This window comes from Pipra filicauda, unplaced genomic scaffold, assembly GCF_003945595.2.
Source record: "Pipra filicauda isolate LSUMZ 115617 unplaced genomic scaffold, ASM394559v2 scaffold18_size4552066_pilon, whole genome shotgun sequence".
Lineage (NCBI taxonomy): Eukaryota > Metazoa > Chordata > Aves > Passeriformes > Pipridae > Pipra > Pipra filicauda.
Genome location: NW_024104298.1, coordinates 2,082,485 through 2,106,813, shown reverse-complemented (window position 1 = coordinate 2,106,813; position 24,329 = coordinate 2,082,485). Strand labels below are relative to the sequence as shown.

The window sequence follows — 24,329 nt, the reverse complement described above, 5'->3', positions numbered from 1 at the left end:
TTATTAAGTAAGTACCAAAAAAAAGGGCCTAACCGTAACTCCTTTTTCAGAAGACCAGAAGGGAAAATGTGAGGAAATACTCTTTGTTCCACTCTATTTGCCCATAAGCTGCAATGCAGTGAATAAGAAGCCTGTGTTACAGGAAATTGTTTCCATGAGCTACCAGTCTCTGAAGGTCTGTTCTTGCACTTCTTATGATCAGAATTGGAAAACTGTACTAGGTGCTTTACTTGAAACATCGAAGCAGGTGCTTTGAGGTGGAATTCTGGCAGTATACACGGTAACTACAGATCATCATGATTTATAAGTGAACTCTTATGGAACAGCATGTAGACAGGAAACAGTCTGTGTTTGCATGGTTATGATGCAGCTACAGTAGTGGAACCTCAAGGAATTCAGTGATTTAATAGAGCAATCTCACATTATGATCTCTGTCTTCTTCCCTGGACAGTTTTTCTTGCAGAATATGGTATGAACTGCCACAATATTTTCTTAAATAAATGTGGCATCAGATTTATCTCGTATCGAATATCTTAGATGCTAAGTCTTGGGATTTTTAGCTCATATATGGCATAAAAGTCTGAAGGAACAAAACCCATTGAGTTCACAAGTGCTATTTCCTCCACTTAATCTACTTAAGTTCTTTTGGTTTCAACTAGTACAGAAAGAAAGATAACTGTATAGACCTAAGTGATACAAGGTTCTATACAAGCTGTCAAGTCTTACCTGTGGATAGTGAACTGCCTTTCACTTTGTACCTTTAGCAGCAAAATGTCACAGGTACCATGATACTAATCAAGCCCAATATAAATTTTTATGTATTATTAGTTTGCTCCCCTAGGCTGCTTCAAAATCCAATAGTATCCTACCATAAATTATCCTCTTACTGGAAAACATCTTATATGTTCTTAATGGAAGTACAGCACATAAATACCAAGTGCTCTTGGTTCTTTGTCATTTGGCCTTTTAGACTTACTACAAAAATAGCAAAGGAAGGCATTGCCATAAATTTCCCTCTAAGTAGATTATGGAATGGGGGGAAGGGGAGCAGAATCCTTTAAGTTCATTGTTTTTGTTTTGTTCTCATCAATAATCATAGAATCACAGAATGGTTTGGGTTGGAAGGGACCTTTAAAGGTCATCCAGTCCAACCCTCTGGAATAAGCAGGGACATCTTCAACTAGATCAGGTTACTCAGAACCATGTCCAACCTGACCTTGAATGCTTCCAGGGTTGGTGCATGCACCAGCTCTCTGGGCAGCCTTTTCAGTGTTTCACCAAACTGGTTCTTCTTGGTGTTTTGATAAACACCAGTTTAAAAAACTTTTTTTTTTAAATGTTGGAGGTTTTTTGCACTGCATAGATTTTTTTGCTTTTCATCATCAGTGTCTGAATAGTATTGCAAAGCTTTCTTTGTTTCCAAGAGACTTCATTTTATTTAAAAGTTACAACTGTGTTTTACAGTCTCTCAGAAATTCCAATTCACTGGAGTGCTAAGAGGAGGCTGATGTGTTAAAAAGTCATTTAGGTTTGCTTCCTCCATCATAGTTGTATGACTGAAAAGGCTATTGAATCAGTTATTATAATTTGTCTCATTAATATGTGAGCTTTGCTTTGTTTGTTTTCTGGACACTAATTTGAAGTTGTCCAGTTGTCTGCTGATGCATCTTTTACAGTACATTTTCTTCAGACAATCTTCTGTGCTGAAGCTGAATTGCCCTTTTTTTTTCTTTTTTTTTATCTTTTTTTTTTTAATCTGTTCATCTTCTCTGTACACCTGCTTTTTAAACATCTCTATTGTCTGGAGTAATGTGGAAAGGAATTAAGAGTAGTAAAGTATTGACCTCTCTGATCCTGTTATGTGTGATTCTTCGATTCCTTCCACATTATTCTCCACATCCCACTCTTTTAGAAACTCCTTAATTTATGAGCATAATTCTTATTACACTATTGTGAGAGGTCAGATGGTGATGTTTATTAGTACCTCACATTTTTTTCCTAAAAATTATTTGTTCCAGTTGTTTCCTTATACATCGTTCAGATACTACTGCTGTTGAAAGACTCTCCTTCTGATATCTTGGTCATCAGTCCCCTGCCTTAGGGATGACAAAATCTGATTGGGTCTCTGTATATACTCTTCTTCTTGTGGAAAGCATAGCCCTATTGTCTGGAATAATATGGAAAGAGTCATAGAAACTAAATTATCAAAGGTAAGTCAAAATTTATCTTTAGTGCTTGTAAATGATATCAGATTGACAGCACCTGAAGACTGAAGCTCTCTGTTTATCCACAGGAAAGATTAGCACAATTAGCAATTTTATAAATTTACAGGCAACCAACATGCCTCAAAAATGGCTGATAAGGAAGTTTACATCTAGAGATAAGGTATCTCATGTCTGTACCTATCCAGGCACTGAGGGCTTCCTAAATCAATAATCACTTTGATGTAGGCATTTATTTACAGTGAAATGGATGGAGGCAAGTATCACATTAACTACATACCACTGTTGAGTCTTTATATAGTGATGAGTTTCAGTTAATGCCACTTTAGAACAAACAAGAAGAACGTAAAAACACAGACTAATTCCAGTCAATTTAGTTGACAACTAAAAATCCTGTGTGTATGCATGCATGCAATATATATTGAATTAAAATGTTATTTTTTCGTGGGCAGTCATCCAAATATATCTGTGATTCTTATATCCTGAAGAATGAAAGGCCTGTGGAAAGCAGAAGTTATCTGTTAAAGAGAGGAAAATGCCTTTTCCTACTGTTCTTACTCTGCCTTCAAAAGATGCAGAGCTGCTCGCAAAACACCAAAGAAAATTCAAAAGCTTCTAAAATATTTTAAAATAATTGAACTGTTGAGAACAACTTTAAAATTTTACACTGGATGTGTTTAGAAGGCAAATTTTCTACTAGATGATTTTCAGCAGAAGTGATACATGGTCTAAAAAGCAGTCAGTATCCGTGACTTTAGACAACTTTGCTGTCTATAGGTTGTATTTGTCCTGTTACTGATATTCAGCTTACAGTTCTTCTAGTTGCAACATTGGAAAACTCCCAATCTGTGTAAGTTCATGTGTGCACTTTATTCACTGTGCTGAGCTAAGTGCAGTTCAGAGGCACAGCTCAGCAGTCCTTGCTCAGGTCAGTTTTTTTAGAATAACCTCAAAATCATCATTTGCTCCTTTGATGACCCCTGTGAAGTGGTCACAAGGATGACAGCTGGCCAGAAATGACTTTAGGCTTTCTGATACATACATACACATACACATAATATGCATTTTTTTATCCTGTTTGACTGGACGGTTCTTTTTCAACCACTTAAGTTTCTACTTGTTCCGGGTTTGCTTTTTCATGGACATAAAGTCGTGATTTCCACCCCCTCATGTAAAGTATCAGGATCTTGGAATCAGTACTGAAGAGGTTACAAAACCAAATAATTCTGGAACTATTTTCACTAATTATAATCTAACCAAGGTAAATGGCAAGATTCTATTAAGTTAGCCTGGTCTTCTTTCTCATTTCATTTGTATTTATGGAGTTCTGATTTTAAATGTAAAAGCCAATATTAAGGTTTAGTAGCACTGATTTTTCAGCTTGCTGTTAAGATCCATTTTTCATCTAGTTTATAGCATCAGTCTGTTGGGGATTTAAACAGCCCTGTGGTGTGTTTCCTTTTACTGAACTGCTCTGTTCCCTCTGCTCAACATCAAGCAGTTCATTAAAGTGGATTTTTGATGGTATACTGGTTTTGAACCTGGCCAAGAAAGATCCAGTTCTACCTGGGATGGAAGAAACACCTTCTGACTTCTAAGTGAGAAAATGTGTGATGATCAGAGAGGGACAGTGTTTTTTAACTGTAGCTTGTCAGTTTGTAAGAGCACTTGAGTACTCAAGTGAAGATGCAACCTCACATTCTGGCGTGAGATCAGCAGATAAAGCAAAATAGGAACCTTGAACTATCAAATAGATTTGGGTGGTGGGAAACAAAAATTAAAACTTCACCTCCTCCCGTCTTCTTCCCAGGCTCAACTTTACTCCCTTGCTCCTGACTCCCTTACCACCCAGTCCCAAGTGGTGCAGGGGGATGAGGAATGTCAGTTCCTATACTCCTCACTTGCTAGGCAGTGTTTTTCCCTTTTCTTACACACACTTTCCCTGTATTGAGTGTTGGGCTCAGATGTGCCCTGCAGTGGTTCCACTGGAACCATCTGTGTCCACAGCCGGTTATTCCCAGCTTCTCACAGGCACCACCCCTGCAGCCTCCGCAGTGCCAGCACCTTGACACATAAACTCCTACCCCCAATCATGCTGTTGGATTGCTTATGTAGCCTGTGTTGCTGCTAAATGTGCTATTTTACACCATAAGAGAAAATGTAGGATGGGTAATTGTTTGTAAGGACACAAGATGTTCTGCAGGTCAGCCTTCACTGTACTGAAATGCCCAGCAGACTTAAATGCATTGACAAAAAAACCTCAAAGCCAAACCCCAAACCTTTAAGCATAGTTCTCACAGCACATAGTCGTTTTAGTACCACATTCATGTCTGCAATTGTTATTTTGAAACATAAAGAAGTTTCGAAGCTGAGTCCCACGTAATTATTGGAAATATACATTAAATCAACACACCTATCATTTGATACAGAGGATTCATAGTTTCATTAGCTACTTTATCCAGACAAATGTATATCTCCCAAAGTTTAATGTCTCTTTTAAATAGCTTGCTTTGTCCTTGTGATATCTTGTCTTCTACTGATATCTCCATTTTGCAATCACTTTCCTCTAGACTTGCCACATTTTATAATAGCAATTATAAAACCTGATGGGAAGGCAGAATTTTCAGACTATATATAATTTTCTATTCATATTGATTAAAAATATTTAAACAAGCTTTAGTACCGCAAATGTTTTTTTCAGCATATAAAAAAGGTTACACCTGCTCCAAAATGGCAAATGGGTCCCTCTGCACCCAAGTTGTCAGGAAGTCACCACTGAGATAAACAAGACTTGGGTAAGCCAGGCTGCTCTGTGGTCTTTGATGATCCTCTGCACTAAAGGTTTCCAGTCAGTGGTGAGCACACCGCTAACGTCACGTGAGCAGTGTAAGGGATAGACAAATGCTGGTTGAACAGGCAGGTGTTGCTGCTCATGCACAGGCATAGCCTAATGCAGAGCTGGAAACATTCATGCTTTCGCTGTGATGGCATCCTAGGGGGAAAAACAGTGAGGAAACCCTACTAAGTTTATAGGCACATTAACAAAAAGCAAAACCCCTGAGTTTCAAAAGCAACTTGTGCATATTGGATTTATATATAACTTCCATTTTCCTTCCCTTCCCCATCGCCAGGCATGTAAATAAGAGAGAGTCATCTAAGGAGATAATTCTTGACCTCATATTTATGATCTTGAAGCTTTGGCTTCGAGGTTTATCAGTTAGGCTGAAAGATATGTCATGAGCCTATAAACTGTGTATAGACAGCAAGAAGAATTAGAAATCTTCCCCACGTCTGTCTCTGTCTTTCTCTGTCCAGAGTTAGGGTCCTTCTTCCTCCCCCAGTGATATGAGGGATGCAGCATCTTGCTGGGTTTTTTATTCTTTAACCTAGAAAAGAACTGTCCCTTTGCTGTCAGGTCAGCCTGGATGTTTTGAGCTGCTGACCTAGCTTAGTGATGAGGTAACATTCCTTTGTCACAGACAGATCCCTATCATTTGTTTGGCAGGGGAATTGCCTCATAAACTCTGAAGGAAAAGGTATAACACAAAGGTGAAGAATTTTGACAATGGCATTGTTTGTCCTTAAGAATAGTATGATGTAAAAGGTGCCATCTTTCTGTCCATTATGTAATCCTTTAGATGGAAAAAGGAGAGTGAGTATGGCTAGTTAACAGAGCATGGTTAGACTGTATTCCTGCTGTAGGTGGGATAAACAAATGATGGTCTTTACTAAGCTACTGCCAGATAGTCTCACAGGTGTTTGTTACCAATGCTGTGACTTAGCTAACTCCCATGCCAGTGGTGTGCAGGATAGGTTAATCAAACAAGAATCTCTTTACAATAAAAAACTGAATTAAATACATGCCCTGCAAACACCTCAGATTCTCTAGGCTGCATTTGAAACTCTCCTGGCCTGCAGAGAGGTGCTGCAAGCCTTGAATGGAGCCTCTGAAGTCCATTGTATTTATCAGTAAGCACAAATAATTTATGAAGGGGGTGCAAGTGGTGACAGTTTGCTACACTTGTGGGGTTTTTATTCCTGTTGGTACTTGATGGGACCGGGGTAGTCCAAAGACTACAGTGTTTGTAAGTGTCAGTGATGACCTGAGCATTCAAAGCTTAATTTTTACAATGGAAACAAAATTCTTTACAGTGGGAAACATTTATATGGAGAGGTAAAATGCTCATTGCATTTGTTTGACTTAATGTGCTACACAGAAATTAATTTAAGTCATTCTAAACATTTTATCCACTAAAAAGTTCAGTACTAAATAAGTTTTGTTTCTGTGGGAGTACATTCATTACCTATCCAAAATGAGTACTGTGCCAGAACCATTACTGAGTGACACACATTGAAAGCACCTTGTGAAACAAATCAGCATTATCTTCTTACATGCAGTAAGACATTACCTGCTTCAAATAAATGAACAATACATATGCTGGTGTTTTGCATTTTTGTTGGCCAAGGTTTGGGCAGAGCATCAGACCTAACTGTGCTCCTGCCAATTAGATGTTGCTTTTTCAAGTTATCAGTGTACACTAGAACTCATTGATATCTTTGTACTTGCTCTCTGTATAAATAATTCCTGTTTCAAAGGTTGTCCAAATTGGTGGGTTTACTTTTATATGCCAAATTTCACTGAAGGATCTTAGTGCTCTTATATGAGTCTCATTTCACAGTCTGTTGGGTAGGATAGAATATTCCTCAATTCATAAAAGTATAAATGAAGTGAAAGGGAAAATACTGATTTGTCTCACTGGATATATTTAATAAATACTAAACTTAAGGGAAAAAGCATTGTGTTAAAAGCTTAACCCATAAACAGAATTTATTAAAACTGTTTTAGTTTATTGGAGGGATATTCTTTATTTCCATGTTTGACACACATCACTTTGACTAAATTTTCTTTTTATTTCCATTTAGGACGTGTAGGAACACCTCATTTTATGGCCCCAGAAGTGGTAAAAAGAGAACCGTATGGGAAGCCTGTAGATGTTTGGGGTTGTGGCGTGATCCTTTTTATCCTGCTAAGTGGTTGTTTGCCTTTTTATGGAACCAAGGAAAGATTATTTGAAGGCATTATTAAAGGCAAATACAAGGTAAATGACAGTATACCTGAATCCTTTTCCAGTGAGATGAGCTCTGCTGGTAAAATTTCTAGAAGTTGATTTTTGTATTTAGCCTGATTTAAATTTGAAGCTGTTATGCAGGAAGAGAGATAATTTTCTCTCTCCGGTCTGTCTTGTTCCTGCTGTGTTTTGTATCAATGTTAGAAATTAGAATACAGAAATATTTACTCAGATGAAATAATAAATGGGTGTAACAACTCGCCCCTAAATGTACATTGAGCCCAGCAGGATTACCTGAGATTTATCTGTGAAGTGTAACATAATGCGTGTTACCTTAGGTTTATAGATAATTTAAATTTTTTCCATTTAAATCCTCAACTAAGAGAACGCCTAACAAATGCAGTTAGGTGTTTTTCTTTTCAGTACAGTGTGTAGTTAAGTGCAGCTGATGATTCAAAAGGAGCCACTTGCAACCCCAGGCAGGTCGGCGTGCAGGCAGGAGGAGTGTGTTTCACAGCAGCAGCATCCCAGACCAGTAAGGAGACAACTTTAAAGCTTCAGCTTCACTGGTTTTGCGGTTTTGTCTAAGACGAGCTTTGCTCTGCCTTGTGACCGAGGTCACACATGAGCTGAGCATTGGCAAATTACGGACAGAAAATCCTAAAGCTGCCTGATGGTCTCTAAAATGGTTTAGGAAGTATTTTACTGTATGAACTTAACAGTAGTCTGCCAAAATGTAAGTGACAGCAGTGTTACTGCACTTGTTAAGGAGCACATTTTTCATTCTTTAAGTTTTGTGTTCCTAGAAACAGCAGCATTTCTTCATGGGATTGCACAGGCTGGTAGGTGTTCCAGTTTCATTTTATGGCAGATTTCTTTATGGAGTCTCTTAGGCAGCTAAAACCTTCTGGAAGTGTATAAGTTAACTTCCCTTTGTTTAAAAAAAAAAAGTTATGGCCAGCACATTGTGTCCTCTTAGTTCCTTTTCTGTTCCTGTTTCCACAATAATATGTCTATTCAGTGAAAATACTGTAAGGATTTTAAAACAATCTTGCTGCAAATTTGCAATTACCTTCATTTCATTAAAGCTGAAAAAGAAATGACAAATCACAACTATTAATGTGGATTTCATGTTCCTGAGTGCCCCAATTTAAAGTGATCGTTTTTTGTAAAGACTGATTTTAAATAAAATGGACCTCTTTAAATGAACAGATTATAACATTGAAAAGAGTCTAGTTGTAATTTTGGATTTTCATTTAGTACCTTGTAAAGTTAGCAGTGTATAAAGTTAGCAGTTTGCATAAAACTTAAGTTCTTCATAAGTTAAAGAAATCCTAGAAATAGCATAAGGATATAATCCTTTATATTACATTAATAATTTTCTCTACTTTATTATGGTTTTGTTGGGCATCCATAATTTTGACTGGTTGGGCACAAGCAGAAAATATATTCTAAATGATCCTTCACATTGGTGTCTCCTAAGGATAAAGTTCTGCACTAAAAAGTGTTGCAATTGCTCATGTTGTTGATCACAGTATGCTCTCCTAGTGGCTGAGGATGCTCACCTGTTTTAAAGTTGAAAGGAATTTATTGGGAAGAGCCATTGTCCATACTACCTTTGGGACAAGACCAGAATAGTTCACAACAGGCATTATCTTACTTCCTTTTTACTCAGAATCACTGGCATGAAACTGTGGGTTGATACAGATGGATTGTCATGCCATTCCTTATATTGATTTCAGGAGTAGATTTAATTTCTACATTTATCTTAGGCATAGTTAACAGGTCAGACAAAGCTTAATTTTTTTTTTCCCCTAGAGAAGAGTCACTTTTAGCTAAACAAAATATAGAACAGGTAGAAACTTATACTGTAATTATAATACCAATAATATGTCAGGTTTTATGTTTTCAGGTTTTACGCCATTTCAATAGCAACTAGTGTACAACTTATTAGACGTTATTAAAAAACTTAGAAACTTCTTTTACATTTTTTTTGCAATGAAACGTTTGCAGGCACCAACCACTGTCAAATTCCTGTAATCATTTAAATAAAAAGTATGTTGTTTCCTATGTTCTTGTTACTAATTTCATGTCTTTTTTTCTTGCTTGTGACCAGATGAATCCTAGGCAATGGAGCCATATTTCTGAAAGTGCCAAAGACCTGGTACGCCGCATGCTTATGCTGGATCCAGCAGAAAGGATAACAGTATATGAAGCACTGAATCATCCCTGGTTAAAGGTAGTAAAAGCAGCTGTTTACACACCAGTTTCAGCTTCAAGGGAAAAAAAGATTTATTTTTTTGCTTCTCTGAGCCTTTCAAAGAAGACATGAACTGTACAAAATGTGGGAGAATCTGCTTTAAATGCTTTGTAGGGTTAGAGCCTGAGATTTAGATAATTACCAGGCTTGAACTCTTAAAAGCAAGAGTGAACTCAGTTGGACATCTTCAGCAGCATCAGGGAATAGGGCTGTGTAGCATAAAGCTTAAGGAAGGTATTAATGTGTCTTTCTGTGGCTCTCAAACTCCAGAGAAATAATTTCTGATCTCCTCTTTGCTCAGTCCTAAACCTCTTTCCTATTATGCTTATAGCCATGCAGTCTGTTGCAGGATGTTATGCTACTGAACTGTGCTGCTTCCTTACATTAGATTCCTGAAATATCCCACCAGAGTGAAGGAAATATGGAGTGGAATGTTACTCAAAGGCCACTGTGACTGCATAAAATGAAATGATATCTGGTAATCAAATTATTTTTCAGGGGTGTCAGACTTTACAACACAGTTTAAGCCAGCAGAGGAGTAGTTGCTGAACGCTGCAGATTAACAACAGGAGCAGGAGAATATACAGCTGTAGCTTCTCAGCAGTCCCATCAGTAGTCTGTGCTAAACATTGGGGTTGGAGAATAATGGGTGTGCTACAGATTTATAAGGTGGCAAGTCCTGATTCAGAATGTTGCATTTTCTTTGGCAGAAGGTGATGAATTAACTATTTTACTTTGTTATCCTCTACTTCTTTCCTATAGTGTAGGTCAAGGGTAGAGAGAGTCATAATATCATTACTTTGAACAGGGCACTTGTTTTGAAAGGGTACTGTTCTGGTGTCTGCTTCTGGACTGTTTTATTTGCTCTACACGAGACAAATAGTGACACAGAAAAACCCAGAAGAAGATCCTGGGAAGGACAGGCTCATATGTTCTTCTCTCTCCAAGTAAATGGGCGTTCTTCCAGTTCTCTGCTCTCTTTCTGGCTCTGACTCTTGTATTCTAAGCTGCAGAATGGCCTAGCTTATAAAAGGAGCTCAGGAGTGTGCATCTCTCAGGAATGAGTGGTTAAGGCAACTCTTCTGAGTATTGGGAAACTGCAGGTTCAAACCATTCCACACAAAAGGAGCCAAAGTTCTGTCTATTGATCTGGAGCTTACATAGTGTATCAAATATCAAAAAGTATGTAAAGAGACACCATGTTTGCAAATCCCAAATGATCGTACTCCAGTGATTAAAACTGATTAAATTCCAGTGATTAACCTGTGGTTAAAACAGGTGATCTGTTTCTACCTGCTTTTATTTTGACTTTTTCCTCACTTTGTGAGCTTACCCACATTTAGATGCCAAAGCAAGGGTTTTACTGAGGATTATTTTGGGAGAAAACTTTGTCATCTTTTGTTGTTTGAGCAACTAAGCTGATCAGGCTCGTTTAAAAGACAATTCTGTAATGTCAATGTGCAAGCTCTGCCTATATAGTTTAGCACTTTTGTTGTCTGTAATCTTTTTCTGGTCTTGTCATTATTTGTTGAAATTCATGCAAGGAAAGAGAACATTTGGTTTGAGACAACTTTGTTTCCAAACTCAGTCCTCCCATTTTTGGCTATGATAAACAGCCTTCCCTGCTGACTCAGAGCTTTCTCCTAAACTATTTATAGATCCAAATACAGCATGGGACAGAGGCATCTCCACTGTTGTAGAGTGACTGAATTACTTCTGATGGTGATTTCACTCTGATTCAGGAGATGCATGTGATAGACATTTATATTAAATTAATGTGTGTGGAGCTTCTGTGATGATTTGGAGCAGGGTAAGACAGTAGCCAACTGCTGCAAGTTTTGTCCTTACTGTCACTGCAGTTATTCATTGCAGGGTTTTTTATCAGCATCTGCAATGGAGAATTCTTCCTGTAAGCCATGACCTGGTATCACCAGCCATCCTACCCCATCTCCCAAGCTTGCCTGAAGTATCAAGCACCCCTGAAAAGAGAGCTTGAACATGTTGCTTCACTGAGATTTGTGAATCCCAAGAAGCAGAACTACTTTCTGCTTGCCAGCTTCAGAGCTCAGTGCTAACCACAGACTAACAGCACAACAGTAAAACAAAAGACTAAGGTCTACAAAGTGAAAAACAAAACTACTGAAAGAAAATATCTCTGGCCCAAATTCAAAATTCTTTCAAAGTGTTTTAATCCCTTTTAGTTTCTTGAAGTTTTCCTTAAGTTGCAACAAATCCTCATTCTCCTTAGGATACTTATTCGCTGGTACATTTTTTTGTCTGGTTTCTTAGTGTCAAGAGAATATGAAGAGCTTGTATTTAATGTTCTTCTGGTTTGTTTTTTGTGGGTTTTTTTTAAGGAGAGAGATCGCTATGCATACAAGATTCATCTTCCAGAAACAGTAGAACAATTGAGAAAATTCAATGCAAGACGAAAACTAAAGGTAAACTGAATGTAGTGTTAAAACAGTATAATTGTGTAACTTGAATTTTGTGTGATACTTCATTTGTTTTAAAAGTGGTAGGAGAAATCTGTGAAGTTGGCAATAAAATAAAAAACTGTAACGGACCTTTACAAATGCTTATTACAATGATGATTGTTAATGATGCTCATCTTTTCTTACTGCATAGTTTTCAAAATAAATTTCAGTGGAAATTGCCTGGTATCAACAAAGGTGTGTATGAGGCCTTCATCTTTAATCAGTGCATTAATTCTGTGTAATATGAATTACTGGAGAGAATAGTACAGTGGCTTCTGTTATTGGGTAACATTTATAATAACAGGAACATGATTTTTAATGTCTTTTTCAAGAAGAGCAAGTGTGTATTCTTCAGCTTATCCTCTTTATGTTTAACTACACACAGGATTATTTCCTAGCTGAATTGAAAAGACTGTTAACATTTTAGCCCAAAACAACATGGTTTCTCTTCAGTTCCTCTCTCGGAAAGTTTAGCAGAAACATTTTACAAGTTTACTGAAAGGTTGAGAAAATTTTAACAGAAACACAGAGCATTACAATTCATGAGTTGTTTTACAATTGGTAATGAAACACAGAGTCAGGTATACACAAGGAGTTGCTGCTTTGCGAAAGTTTAATGTAGCTGGTGATTAGGATGCACCAATTGCCATAGTTCATGATAAACAGCAATTTCTCTTAGGTGGTTTGTATGTCCAGGTAGTACTTTCATTCAAATATTAGCTAGTACATTTTAGAATACGACCTGTTTTCCTGCTCTAGGTACAGTTTCAGATATTTCCCCCATTTCTTCCTGGGGAGGCCCCTATATTTCGTCTCCTGAGAGCTTTTATTCCTTTGCTCTTTCTTATACCATTTTATCCAAAGCGCTGTTCTGCAGTGTGTTTCATGAAATTTGTCCATTTTGCCTACTGACACAACTGTGAGGCATTTAAACATGAGTGGTTAAACTGTATTTAACTTAAGTTAAATGTCAGAGCAGGTGACCATTTTTCTGGTTTTGTAACTTCCCATGTAACACTCATTCTGGGAGTGTCAGATTAACTATATAATTGTACTATTTTTATATAGATATATTATGGGTGTCAAATATTCTATTCTTGCTAAGCCACTCAGTCTAGGTAAAAGGGAAAGAGAACAAAATTAGTTATTTTGTTACATGGTTCTATGGGAATTTATGCCTCACAATTATTATTTTAAGGTTTACTCACATAAAGGACTGTTCTCATGTATCTCCTCACAAAGAATATTTTGACTGTTTATTAGTGTATGACCAGCACTTGTGGTCACTGATAACAGGGAAGCAGAGCTGAAGACTATAAAATTTATTTACTCTTCACTGAGAAGGTCAACACACCAGAGACCTTGGGAGATTGAGTGATCCAGAGTGTCTGGAAATGTTTCATTATCCTTCTTTGTGTAATTTAGGCTGTGTGGGTATTTTTATTCAGGGGGCAGTACTAGCAGCTGTGTCAAGCCACAAATTCAACTCCTTCTATGGTGACCCCCCTGAAGAGCTGCCAGACTTCTCTGAAGACCCCACCTCCTCAGGTATTTTAACAGAAAGTACATTTATTGCAGTCAACCTGTCTTAATTCTATACTGACTAGACTACCAAGTGTTTAATAATTTTTTGAGATTTCATAAAATTTAATATGAAGTTAACATTTACATGTGAAAGAATAAATAGTTTTCGGTCTTAATGGTGTTCATGACTGGCAAAACTGAAGAGAAAATCTCTGCGCAGTTGTAAGTTTCCACAGAAATTCTGATTATTTTTTTTTTTTAATATGTTCTTGTGTGTACATTTTATTACGAATAACGGAATAACCTCACGTTTCTCTTTATATTACTTGAGTACAAAAGCTTATTGAAGGTTCTCATGCCTTACTGATAGTTATATATAAAAAGAAACCACTGTGTACCAAATTTTCCTGATCTCCTGTTTTAGAGAGCAATGTGATTAAAATGTCTTCTCTTTAAAGCACATTGGACAGTATTTCTCACCCCCAGATCTTCAGAGAGAGACAGTACATGGTACTTCAGGGACCTCCCAACATGCTTCAGAGGGGAAGATAGTACCTGTGCTGTGCTGTGAGCTGGGCCTTGGGCAGGACAGTGATCTGACTCAAGCAGTCCTTTTGTCCACAATCCATATTCAAGGATTTATATTACCTCCACTCTGTGTACTAACACAGCCCTGTCATAGTTGTGTATCTTAATTTTGACATATCATTACTTAAAACATTTGCAGTGCAAAAGTCTAGGGTGGTCTGTCTGACCTAAAATTAGGATTTAGGATCAAGTTAAATGAACCTCTGAGGAAAACTAAAGACCAAAAGGACTCTCTCCTTTATTTTTCTAAAAAACCAAATAGTACTGGCAGAATATCTTAGCTACATACTGACTTTATTAGAACACATTTCAGGAATTTAATTGTATGTGTTGATCTGCTGTGTGATAATTCTCTTTCCCAATATTTTTATAGGTGAGAAAATTACCTATTGACTGCATATATTAATTACACCTTTTCTTCTCTTTCGTATGAGCAAGTAGTTATTACAAATTATTTCAGTGTCATTAATAAAAGAATGGGGTGAAATTGTTTTTTGTTGAAATTCTTCAATTCCACTTCTTGGATTTCAAGTTCGAGTACTTAAATTAAAAGATTGCTTTGTCCTTAGGCATGCACACTGTTCATCATTTCCACAGAAATTAATAGGAACCTCAGATCATTTAAAGCAAATGGATAATCATGGCGTCATGGCTTAACTTCAGGCAGACAGCTTTTGAATACTTGATGTACTTGTAGTTAAAGATCCACCTATGCTTTTAAAGAAAGAATAAGCTGATTTTACTTCACCTTGAATTACTTGCAGCGCCTTTATTTTTGTTTCCATCTACTTCCTCCATTTGAATAGGGAATAGCCACCAGCATGATTGACAGTGGCAACTTTCCTAATCTGAAAACTGCAGTTCCTCTTTCCAGTTTCAGTCTCACATCAACAGGACATGTGTCTTCCTCAGAGTGATGTAATTACAGATATCAGTATAGAGGAAATGTACAAGTTCTATTTTTTCTGCTCACAGAATACTTGAATCCAGTCCACATGTTAAATTCTACAGAATATCTGGGCTGAATCCAGTGTTATCTTGTGTTCATCTCTGGAATAACTGAAACATTACCTTGGATTTCTCAGGAAATGGTAGTTATTCTCTAAAACAACATTGTTGATCTCTCTGATGGGAGATCACAGTGATCAGGAAACCATGCTAAGTGTGTGGTTTTCATGATGTTTGTCTGACCAACAACATTAGCTGATAAAATATTTAATATTGCAGGATAAACACTGAGGCTTGCAAGCAAAGGTACCACAACTCTCACAGCTTCTTCCATTGCTAGATGTGGAAATCTATTTTGTTTCCTCTTCAGAAGTACACTAATAAAACTTTCAACATTTCTAGCTTGTAAAGCTCTAGTGATGATTCTAAAACCAGCTAGTTTATAGAAATTAGACATAAAACTCTTAAATTGCAGTGGAAGCTTGACTATCTTAAGGTAATTTAAATTTCCTTCCCAACATCTCATAAAATGTTATTCCAGATCATAAACTCTAATGAAGAGCATTTAATATTTTAAGTGTTGTTGCCTGTTTAGTCCTCCCATAAAATTTCATGAAGCTTATTATTGCAATTAAATGATTTGTTAGAAACAGGCAAATATGGAACTCCTTCAGAGATATATCTCAGAAATATAAATGCTTGTTAGGTTATGCACATTATATATCCTGCACTCCAGGTTGTTCCACACACAGAAAATTTCAGTTCTGTCTTTTTTCCAAATTAGTCTCGAGGTGTTCTTCCTCAAAGTTCAGTGAACTTGGGATTGCTGGAACCTTTGAGCATCTTCTTACACTACCAGAATATTAGACTGGGATATGAAGACTCTACAAGTAGCAAGTCAGATGGCCTTTGTAGATGCAGAATCACAAAGGATATTCTTGTTAGAGAGCTTTCCAGTGAGGGTCAGCAAATTGCTTGACTACATTAAATGGGAACGAACAGAGATAAATTCTATTTAAAGTCAACCAGGTATTTTTCTGTACACATCTTCCTTTAATTTGGACAGAGTTTTGATAATTCTTGGTTCCCACCACGTGTGCTGGGTGGGTTTCCTTTTTCATCAGCAACCATCCTCTGAAGATCTTAACTTCATCCTGCTATTGTTCTGTTGGTAACATGGCAGAAATCAGTCTTGCTGAATTTTGAAAGAGTGTGATGAAGGCTTTTAAAATATTTTTTTAATTAGGTAAGTATTTTTAAACTAAAAGATCAGTGGTGGTAAGCTGTGTTCAGTAACTTCTTCAGTACAGCCACTAAACAGCTCAACTGACAAGCTTCTTGCAAGTGTTTTTTTCTTCTAGAATGTAAAACATCTGACTTTCAGGTTGCCCGTTTTCAGGACATTATAAAATGTTTATTTTCCAAGGCAACAAATGTTTTGGATATTTTTAATATGCTGAAACAAGCAAAGATCAGAAGTTAGCAATCAGCAGCCCTACAGGCTAAATCTGACACAGGAGAAAAATAGGCCCAGTAGAAAGTATTTGAAGTCGACCATGAAGTACGTAAAGTGCCAGAGAAATTCACTCTGCTGCCCTTCCTCTTTACTGCCCTGTGCCCTGGCCCTGCTATCTCCTGATCACACATTACCTCAAGACAGGATTTCCTCTACTTCTGTCACAAGCTGACCATTTGTTCCCAAACAGAGGGTACAGACGTGTAGTTTTCAAGTGTTTTGGTAACAGTGCCTCAGGCTGAAGAATGAAGAATGAACATCACCCATGTAAAGCATTTCATTTTCCTTCCTTTTACTTCTTCAGCTTCCCCCATTCTGTGGCAGCCCAAGGAAAGGCTGTGGAATTGTTTGACATTTTGACTTGGGAAGCTGGATTGAGGAAGACCGTTTAGTTTACTTTGGAGTTTTAAGTAGATTCAAAATGTTCAAGTTTTTGGACCAACAGTTCGAAAAACCAATAAATCAAAGAGTTTTTTATAACTTTGCATTTCCAAAACCTTTTTGTAGCCACATTTTCGGAACTACCAAGTCAGTGTTGGAGTTAAACCAGTGGATAGTCCGTAGCCTTTGGAAAACTGCATAACTGACTTTTAGATTAAAGCAAACCTTACCTTTTGGTTAAAGGGTGTTTGTTACTCCATAATGCCTGCTTGACTGGCTTAGTCTGTAGCACACATACACTGAAATGTGGCAGGTTTCAGAGTGGCTTTTTTGCCACAAACAGTTCTGGGTTCCTGTAAGGCATCCTCTGGTGTTGTGTTTCGATGTAACCACAGAGCGAGTGCAGCAGCGTATTTTACAGCAGCCTGAGTGACCCGATGTACTCACATGCCCCTGCTAACAAGTGGCACTGGCACAGTGCTTCCTGCACATGTGTGTGCTGTCTGAGCTCTGTGGTGACTCTGGAAGGGGATGAACATAGAAGCAGAGCTTTTGCCTTGCAGAGAAAGCAGCCACGCTGGGGTCACATCAGTGCTTCTGCCTTGTTTTCTCAAACTGCAGGGCACTGCTTTCGTGTGGCATTTTCACAAATGCATTTTGGTATTTTGTCTCGGGGTCGCTGTATGTAAATTGAAATTCTTGTTCTGTTTTATCTTGTTAGACTCTATATTGTCATGTCAAGTTAGAAGTTCTTAACAGCATGAGATCTTGATTTTCAAATTTGAAAGTAATAATAATGGGAAAAAGGCTGAATCTGATGGCCTTTCAGAGTGAGATCAAACAGCACGTGTATGGCCAAGTTGTAAGATCAGCACATGGAACCTACATGGAACTAGTTGAACTCACAAGTTAGAGTGGTTAGTAGTTTTATGGGATTGATTTCATGAAATATGGGCAATATAAGCCCATATCTTAAAAGCCTCATATCTCATCAATATGAGTAAGAAAAAGAAATACTTTTGCTATGCAGAACTTACCACTGATTTTGTAAATATTTGCAAAGGCTGTTGTGTAACATTTTTAAGTATGAGTACTTGGAAAAAAATTTACGTTCACCTTATAATTTCCTGTTATTAATTCCTTCTCTAGTATTACAAGCAAAACTATCAGTTTTGAGATCATGAGTTTGCATGTTTCCAATACTTCATTATTATCTTTATGATTTTTTCAGCTATTTATTCTTTGTTCTGATATGATTAAAGTTTTTTTAAAAGTGCGTAAAGACACTGTTAATTACAAGCAATGATAAGGTGATTATATTTCTGAATGATTCTCATAATGATTCTCACTGAAACTTTTGATTTCAATATAACATTGCTAAATTCTGCTTAGTAAGTATGAGTATATTAATATGATATCGATTTGCGTCATTTGCAGTATGTTGAATTAGTTTATCAGTTCACCTTTTTACTAGAAATCTCTTTTTTGTCCATGAGTTTTTACAAATAGTTTAATCAATGCTGGGAGAAGTCTGGTATTGCAGATATCTAACACTGCATAGATGTGCTGCCTTCCCAATGCCAAGTGGTTTTTTCCTCCCATCCCGGCCCGCAAGTGCCATTTGCTTCACACGTGGAAACCCTATTAAAAAAAATGGGTGGGGGTCCTTGTGACTTTGTTCATACTATTTTGTGGCTAAACTAGTGTGCTAGGATGCAGCTTTATAAATCGCTTGTGATGAGATCTTCATACTGTTTGTTGTTTGTCCAAACGCTGCCTTCCTACTAGGACTTCTAGCAGCAGAAAGTAGGTATCCCTTTGTTTTCCTTTAAGGCATATCATTCAGCTATGGTGTGTGGCTTTGCATGTTTGAAAAATCTGCTTTCTTTGCTTCTCCTTGCTATTTTCAGTTTTAATACTGCCTGCTCAAAAAAAAAATAGCCTGTATGGTTTTTACTAAACCTGTCTGTGGTTTAATATAATTGACAGTATAATTAACCAGAAGTATTATGATTTCCAGGGAATTCTGGAGATTCTAGTTCAGGGGCAGTATTAAAATTACCTGTTTAGTTCCCCCCCCCAATATTTAATATTTGCAACACAACTGAAATAAAATCTAATTTTCATTAAATTAATAAAGGCTAAAATGTTTGGGGATTGCATTTTTGTTCCAAAATTGTTTTCATGGACTAATGGGCGTTTTTTCTCTTAACACCAAGCATATACTGCAATATTAGTCATATATTACATTCTTGCTCTACACTTGCATGAACTTTCTTGGTCCTTCTGTGTTGATGTGATACACAATATATGCATATGCACTGTGTATATGCATACACCTGATTTAAATAACTATCCAATGTGTGTCTCCACAATGAAGGAATGTTATTGACACATAGGGAGGAGGTTCTGCTGCAAGTTAACTGCACACATCATGAGAGACTGAAAGTGCAGGCTCTTCTAAAACCTGCAGGCTGTGCTAGACAGAGGAGAAGGTGTGAAATTCTAGACCCTTTGATACAAACCACAACCATTTCAAAAACAACAAATTCAGCATCTCCTAAAACAAGCTGTAAAAAGTGGGGGGTTTCCAGCTGCATTTTAAGATTTGTAGGGTAACAGCTCTTCTTCACACGTAGGTCAGGGCAGCAAGACACTTGTCCATGTCTCCATTTCTGATCAAAGTCATGGATTTTGTGGTTGTTGTTATTTGGTTTATTATTTTGATCTTACAGGTTGTGGGGGAAGTTGTTCCTTGTCCTCCTATTTCCCCATCTCAGAATGCCTGTCCAGTAATGCAACAGTGAGAGTTCAGTGGATTTTTATATAAAGTTTTGCAATAGTGTTATTTTTTACAGTTGTAGGGAAAAAAGAGAAACCTCATGCAGAGCCTCTGCCATGATTTTTAGGTTTTGTTTGTGCATAGAGACTCCCTCAGCAAATTTACTGAGGATGTACTGCCATCATGCTGGTCAGAAAAGGGTTTCCATATATTTTTGCAATGAGGAAGAAAGTGTCTAAGGAAGTGACAGTGAAGGGCATTCATTTATTAAAATATTTATCTGTTTTGTTGCATGTGAGTGCACTTACATGTAACGTGTAGGTCTGGTCTGAAAAACAACAAAAACAGTACCTTCTCAGTGCATATTTCTTTACCACCAAACTAGACTGCCTTCTTTCATATTTCTGACTAGTTTTACAGTGAGGGATAGCTGGGAAAAAGGATTGGCAAACTTTATGTGAAGGTCTCAAGCCTGGAGACAGGGGAAAGCTGGAGACATGCATAACACAGTGCCCCTGTGCGTGCAGAACTAAAGGAAAGCATCTTCAAAACCAGGCATCAGGCATCAGTTTCTCCCCACCCTCTTTGCTCTCTCCCCCCCTCCACTTCCCCTTCACCCCTCCCTTTTTGTTTCTCCATACATAGTGCACTCCTCTGCATTCCTTCTTCTGTTTGGGAACACTTTATCTTTTGTTTACTGGGGGTTTTTTTCTCTTCTTTTAAATTTTTTTCTTTGTTTAGTCTTTTCCTCCTCCTCCCTGTTTTTCTCTCCTGCATCTATTTTCTTTGGTTTCCTTTCTGACTTTTACATGCCTTTCTTTCCCTTCTTGTATTCCATAGGTGTTCCTACCTTCTTTAATTTAGTTGTAAATCCCAATACCCTTCCATTGCTCCAACTGCTGTGTTTCTACATTTTCCTTGTCATCTCTATAAACCTCCATCTTTCTAGTTCTCTCCCTGGAGTCTTCCTGATTGTTTTGTATATAACTATAAACACATAGGTATGTGTATATATACATAAATATATATATTATTACTGACTTGTTTGCTTCCCAGTAGCATTCAGAGAACTGTGTGCATGTAGGAACCTATTTGTAGATTTACAGGGTGTCTACACTTGACTGTTTGTTTTCTGTTCAAGAAGGAAGAAGCCATTAAATACTTCTATAGCTCAAATTTGAGAAAGAGTCCTTACTTGCCTTTCATTTTAAATTCAGTGCTGTGTATATGTGAAACAAGTATCTCCCACCTTATTTTAAACTATTATAGTCATATATATACACCTGCTTTGGTTGTCATCTGTCCTTGCAGAGTTAGTTGCTCTGGAATACAGTGAACAGCAAAGAGCAACAAATTACTGTGTGAGATTAGAGGCATCTCAACTCCAGTGATTTTTGCAGATGTTGATTAAAGTGATGAAGAGCATCTGATACTCACTTGGCTTCATCTTAATCTAAAAAGTTACATTATTACAAGTAGTGGAAAGATCTCCACTTCTATAATAATCCCCATGCTTTTCTTTTTGCCTTTTTTTTGGAGACTGTGTCTAGTGACTCTTAATATTTGATCTCTCTAAAAACTAACAATTTCTGATGGTTTTTCTTCTGTCCTTGCTGTATGTACTAGCCTCAGACCACTTCACAAAGTAAAATGTAAATCCTGCCTTCTGAAACGCCTGTGCTTTAAGAGCCAGATTTGTTTTTAATTTCATTTCCAGCAGCTGCACACAAGGCAGCCAAGAGATAAGGTTCAGAGAAATCAGCTTCTGTTGATTGTAAATTGACTGGCATAAGGATGAAATATGATATATACAGAAATGGTAAATAACAGCAAAGCCTTAGTCAGTTAAAAACCACTGTAAAATCTTCAAGACATAGTTACTTACCTTTTTACACAACGTAAAGAATAGTGAGTAAATAATGAATAGGATAGAAATGAGTGGCTCATGTCAGGAACTTAATTTTATATGGTTCTACAAATCTAAGGGGTTTAGATTTTGTCAGTGGCTCTTTAATAAAAACATGCTATTATTATAATGGTTATTACAAGTTCTTCTGCAGTTATTTCCTGGCACAGTAATTGCAGGAGACTGGCAAAAAGGTTGTAGGTTTATAGTTTTGTATTTAAAAAATGTCAGACTTCCTCTAAAACGTTTTCATTAGTCAGAAAAGAGTTTGTGACTGACCAAGACTTAAATGGGCATTTGTAATCTTCAGTATTAAAAAATAAATCAAAGAATTTTTTTACCCTCTCTCAGAATGTGTTTGTAGTCAGAATGTAGCCTGTGTTTTGCAGCAATATCTGGGTCTCTTTACCTAAACACTGATTCAGTCATACACTGTTGCAGGTCACATGAAAAAGCCCCGAATTCTCTGTGCTGCGTGTTACAACAGAGTAAGCCAGTTGTACCTGCCTGGCTTGCTGAGCCTCAGAAAAGCAAACTTTGGGGGTGTTTTGTGGTGGAGGGAGACATATTAGTACTGGAGAATACATAGACAATTCTTGGAATAGTACTTAAAGTTGTCTTTTACTCTCTTCTCTCTGGAGAGAACTAAGCAACTCCTCCCTACCTTTAAAGTTCAGTTTCTCGAGTCAAACCACCTGTTCCAGGCCAGAATATCTGGATGCCATGTTGTAGTAACAACACTGTTTTAACAAAGCTTTGCCTGCTTCCAGCTGGATGAACCAGTGTCCACACCAACTTCAGGTGGTATTAAGAGCACTGTATGAGAACTACAGAGAGTCTGGAGATAGAATTCAGCTGTAAGAGAGAACTATTTCTGAAAGGCCACCTCCATAAATGCAGTAACAGAACCTGCACGAATTACCTGTCATAACTTTGACTATGCACTGGGTAAAGAGATAACCCCAAGTTTTTGCCTTATAAAGCAAATATGCTTTCTGATAAATAATAGATCTGTAGGCAGAAAACTGCTGAACTCATCTCTGTCTTCTTAGAAGTAATTCCACTGACTATGAAAGCATTTAATGTACTAGTACTGACTGCAGGAGACTGTCATAAACATTCTGATGTGTTTTTTCTTCTTTGTAATATATGAGAGCCCATAGTTTTCGACTTTTCAGAACTGGTAGCCCCAAGGAAACTGTGAACAGTTGTAGCCATCTTTTTTTAGGTATTTTTATGGGAATAGGAAAGACAAGATTGTGTGCATGGCCCAGAGTATCACTGCTCCTTTGGACACTGGGATCATATGTGCATTTACAGTAGAATCCACAGTTACTAGAATCTTCTCACAGAATCAAGTTTGATGTCGATTTTGTTACTATTTCTTCAGAGAAGAGACTTCTGTTTGTGTCACTGGAATTGCATCCTTTCCTGTGCAATCGTGTGTGTATCTATTTGTACAGTAATTTAAGATGCAGGGTGAGATTCATCTCACCCAAGTGATTGTGGCTACTTGAAAATTCTGGGGCAGTAAGCAGCATTTTCTAACAAAGTTTACTTTAGGGAGTCTTATAAAACAAATTAACACAGACAGTCTAGTTAGTCAACTTTCTTCTTAATATTTATGCATTCTAATTTTCATATTTATAGATTTTGTCTGTAACTGCTACAGACTATGAGAAATCTGAGCTTTTAGCTTGCATGACTGTGTAATAACCCACTTAAATCCTTCCTTTATCATCTGTGCTGAGGCTAAAATGGGTGCATTTGCAATGTTGAAAGGAGATTAAATCCTATTTCAAGAGGATACAAGCTTTAATTACAATTACTTTCATACTTCCCCAAAGCTTGGAAATTTAGCTTAAATATGATAGAATATGAATCTTTTTAGAAACAGTTGTGCTGTAAAGGTTGGTTAATTTTATTTTATGTAGTTAGTATCATTTCTCTGAATTTAAAACTCTTCTGAGAGGTACTTTTAAGCTTTTTTTAAGCAGATGTTGGTAACAGAGAGAGTTTAGGTGTTCACAAAAATGCCTGTAGAATTGTTCTGTCATTTTTTTTAATGCACTAACATGCTGTCAGTGTATTGCTACTGTGCCATTTTCTCATGCAGGTGGCACGTTATCTGTAAATGCATGAAAGGCATGGCAGTAGATGCAACGTAAGATTGTAGGTGAAAAAAAAAAGCATAAGGTAGAACTGTGATTTTGAGGGATTAGCAAAGTCATGTCAGAACTTCTCATAAAATTCCTTAAGGACATTCTTGGAAACTGCCTTTTACAGTCACCTATTCAAGGCGACCAATGTACAGGAGGAAAAAAAAAAAACACCTAATGATCAAAGCTTAATGTTTTGGAATTCCCAAATATTGAAGAGGTTGTCGAGATGCAAATACTAAAAAAATCATAACTCTTATTTCTATTTCAAAGCCCTCAAAGTATTTCACAAAATAAAATTTGCAAAATAATGCTGTCAAATAAATAACGGGATAATCCAGAGCATTTGGTGTTCCACACCAGTGCAGCTCTGCAGACAACTTTGAACACACTTTTCATTGGTTCTGGTTTGGGCTCAAGTTTTAGTTGTTATGAGCAACATTGTGCAGTATTAGAGACTCTTTAAGATGTCCAAGCCTCTGAAGTGAATCTTCTCT

The 24,329-nt window shown here is 37.2% G+C and overlaps 1 protein-coding gene across 7 annotated transcripts in view; it reads left to right on the top strand.

Annotated features, from left to right (window-relative positions):
• The window catches only part of CASK (calcium/calmodulin dependent serine protein kinase), a 210,025-nt gene that overhangs the window by 122,568 nt on the left and 63,128 nt on the right, over nucleotides 1–24,329 (top strand). For 4 of the 7 annotated variants that reach the window (XM_027741885.2, XM_027741884.2, XM_027741878.2 and 1 more), the window contains exons 7-11: nucleotides 7,146–7,321; nucleotides 9,408–9,530; nucleotides 11,909–11,992; nucleotides 13,477–13,576; nucleotides 18,774–18,791. In XM_027741885.2, the coding sequence (XP_027597686.1) occupies nucleotides 7,146–7,321; nucleotides 9,408–9,530; nucleotides 11,909–11,992; nucleotides 13,477–13,576; nucleotides 18,774–18,791 (501 nt within the window). The remainder of the gene's footprint in view (nucleotides 1–7,145; nucleotides 7,322–9,407; nucleotides 9,531–11,908; nucleotides 11,993–13,476; nucleotides 13,577–18,773; nucleotides 18,792–24,329) is intronic. The other 3 variants (XM_027741886.2, XM_039380225.1, XM_027741879.2) reach the window with 1 other exon arrangement.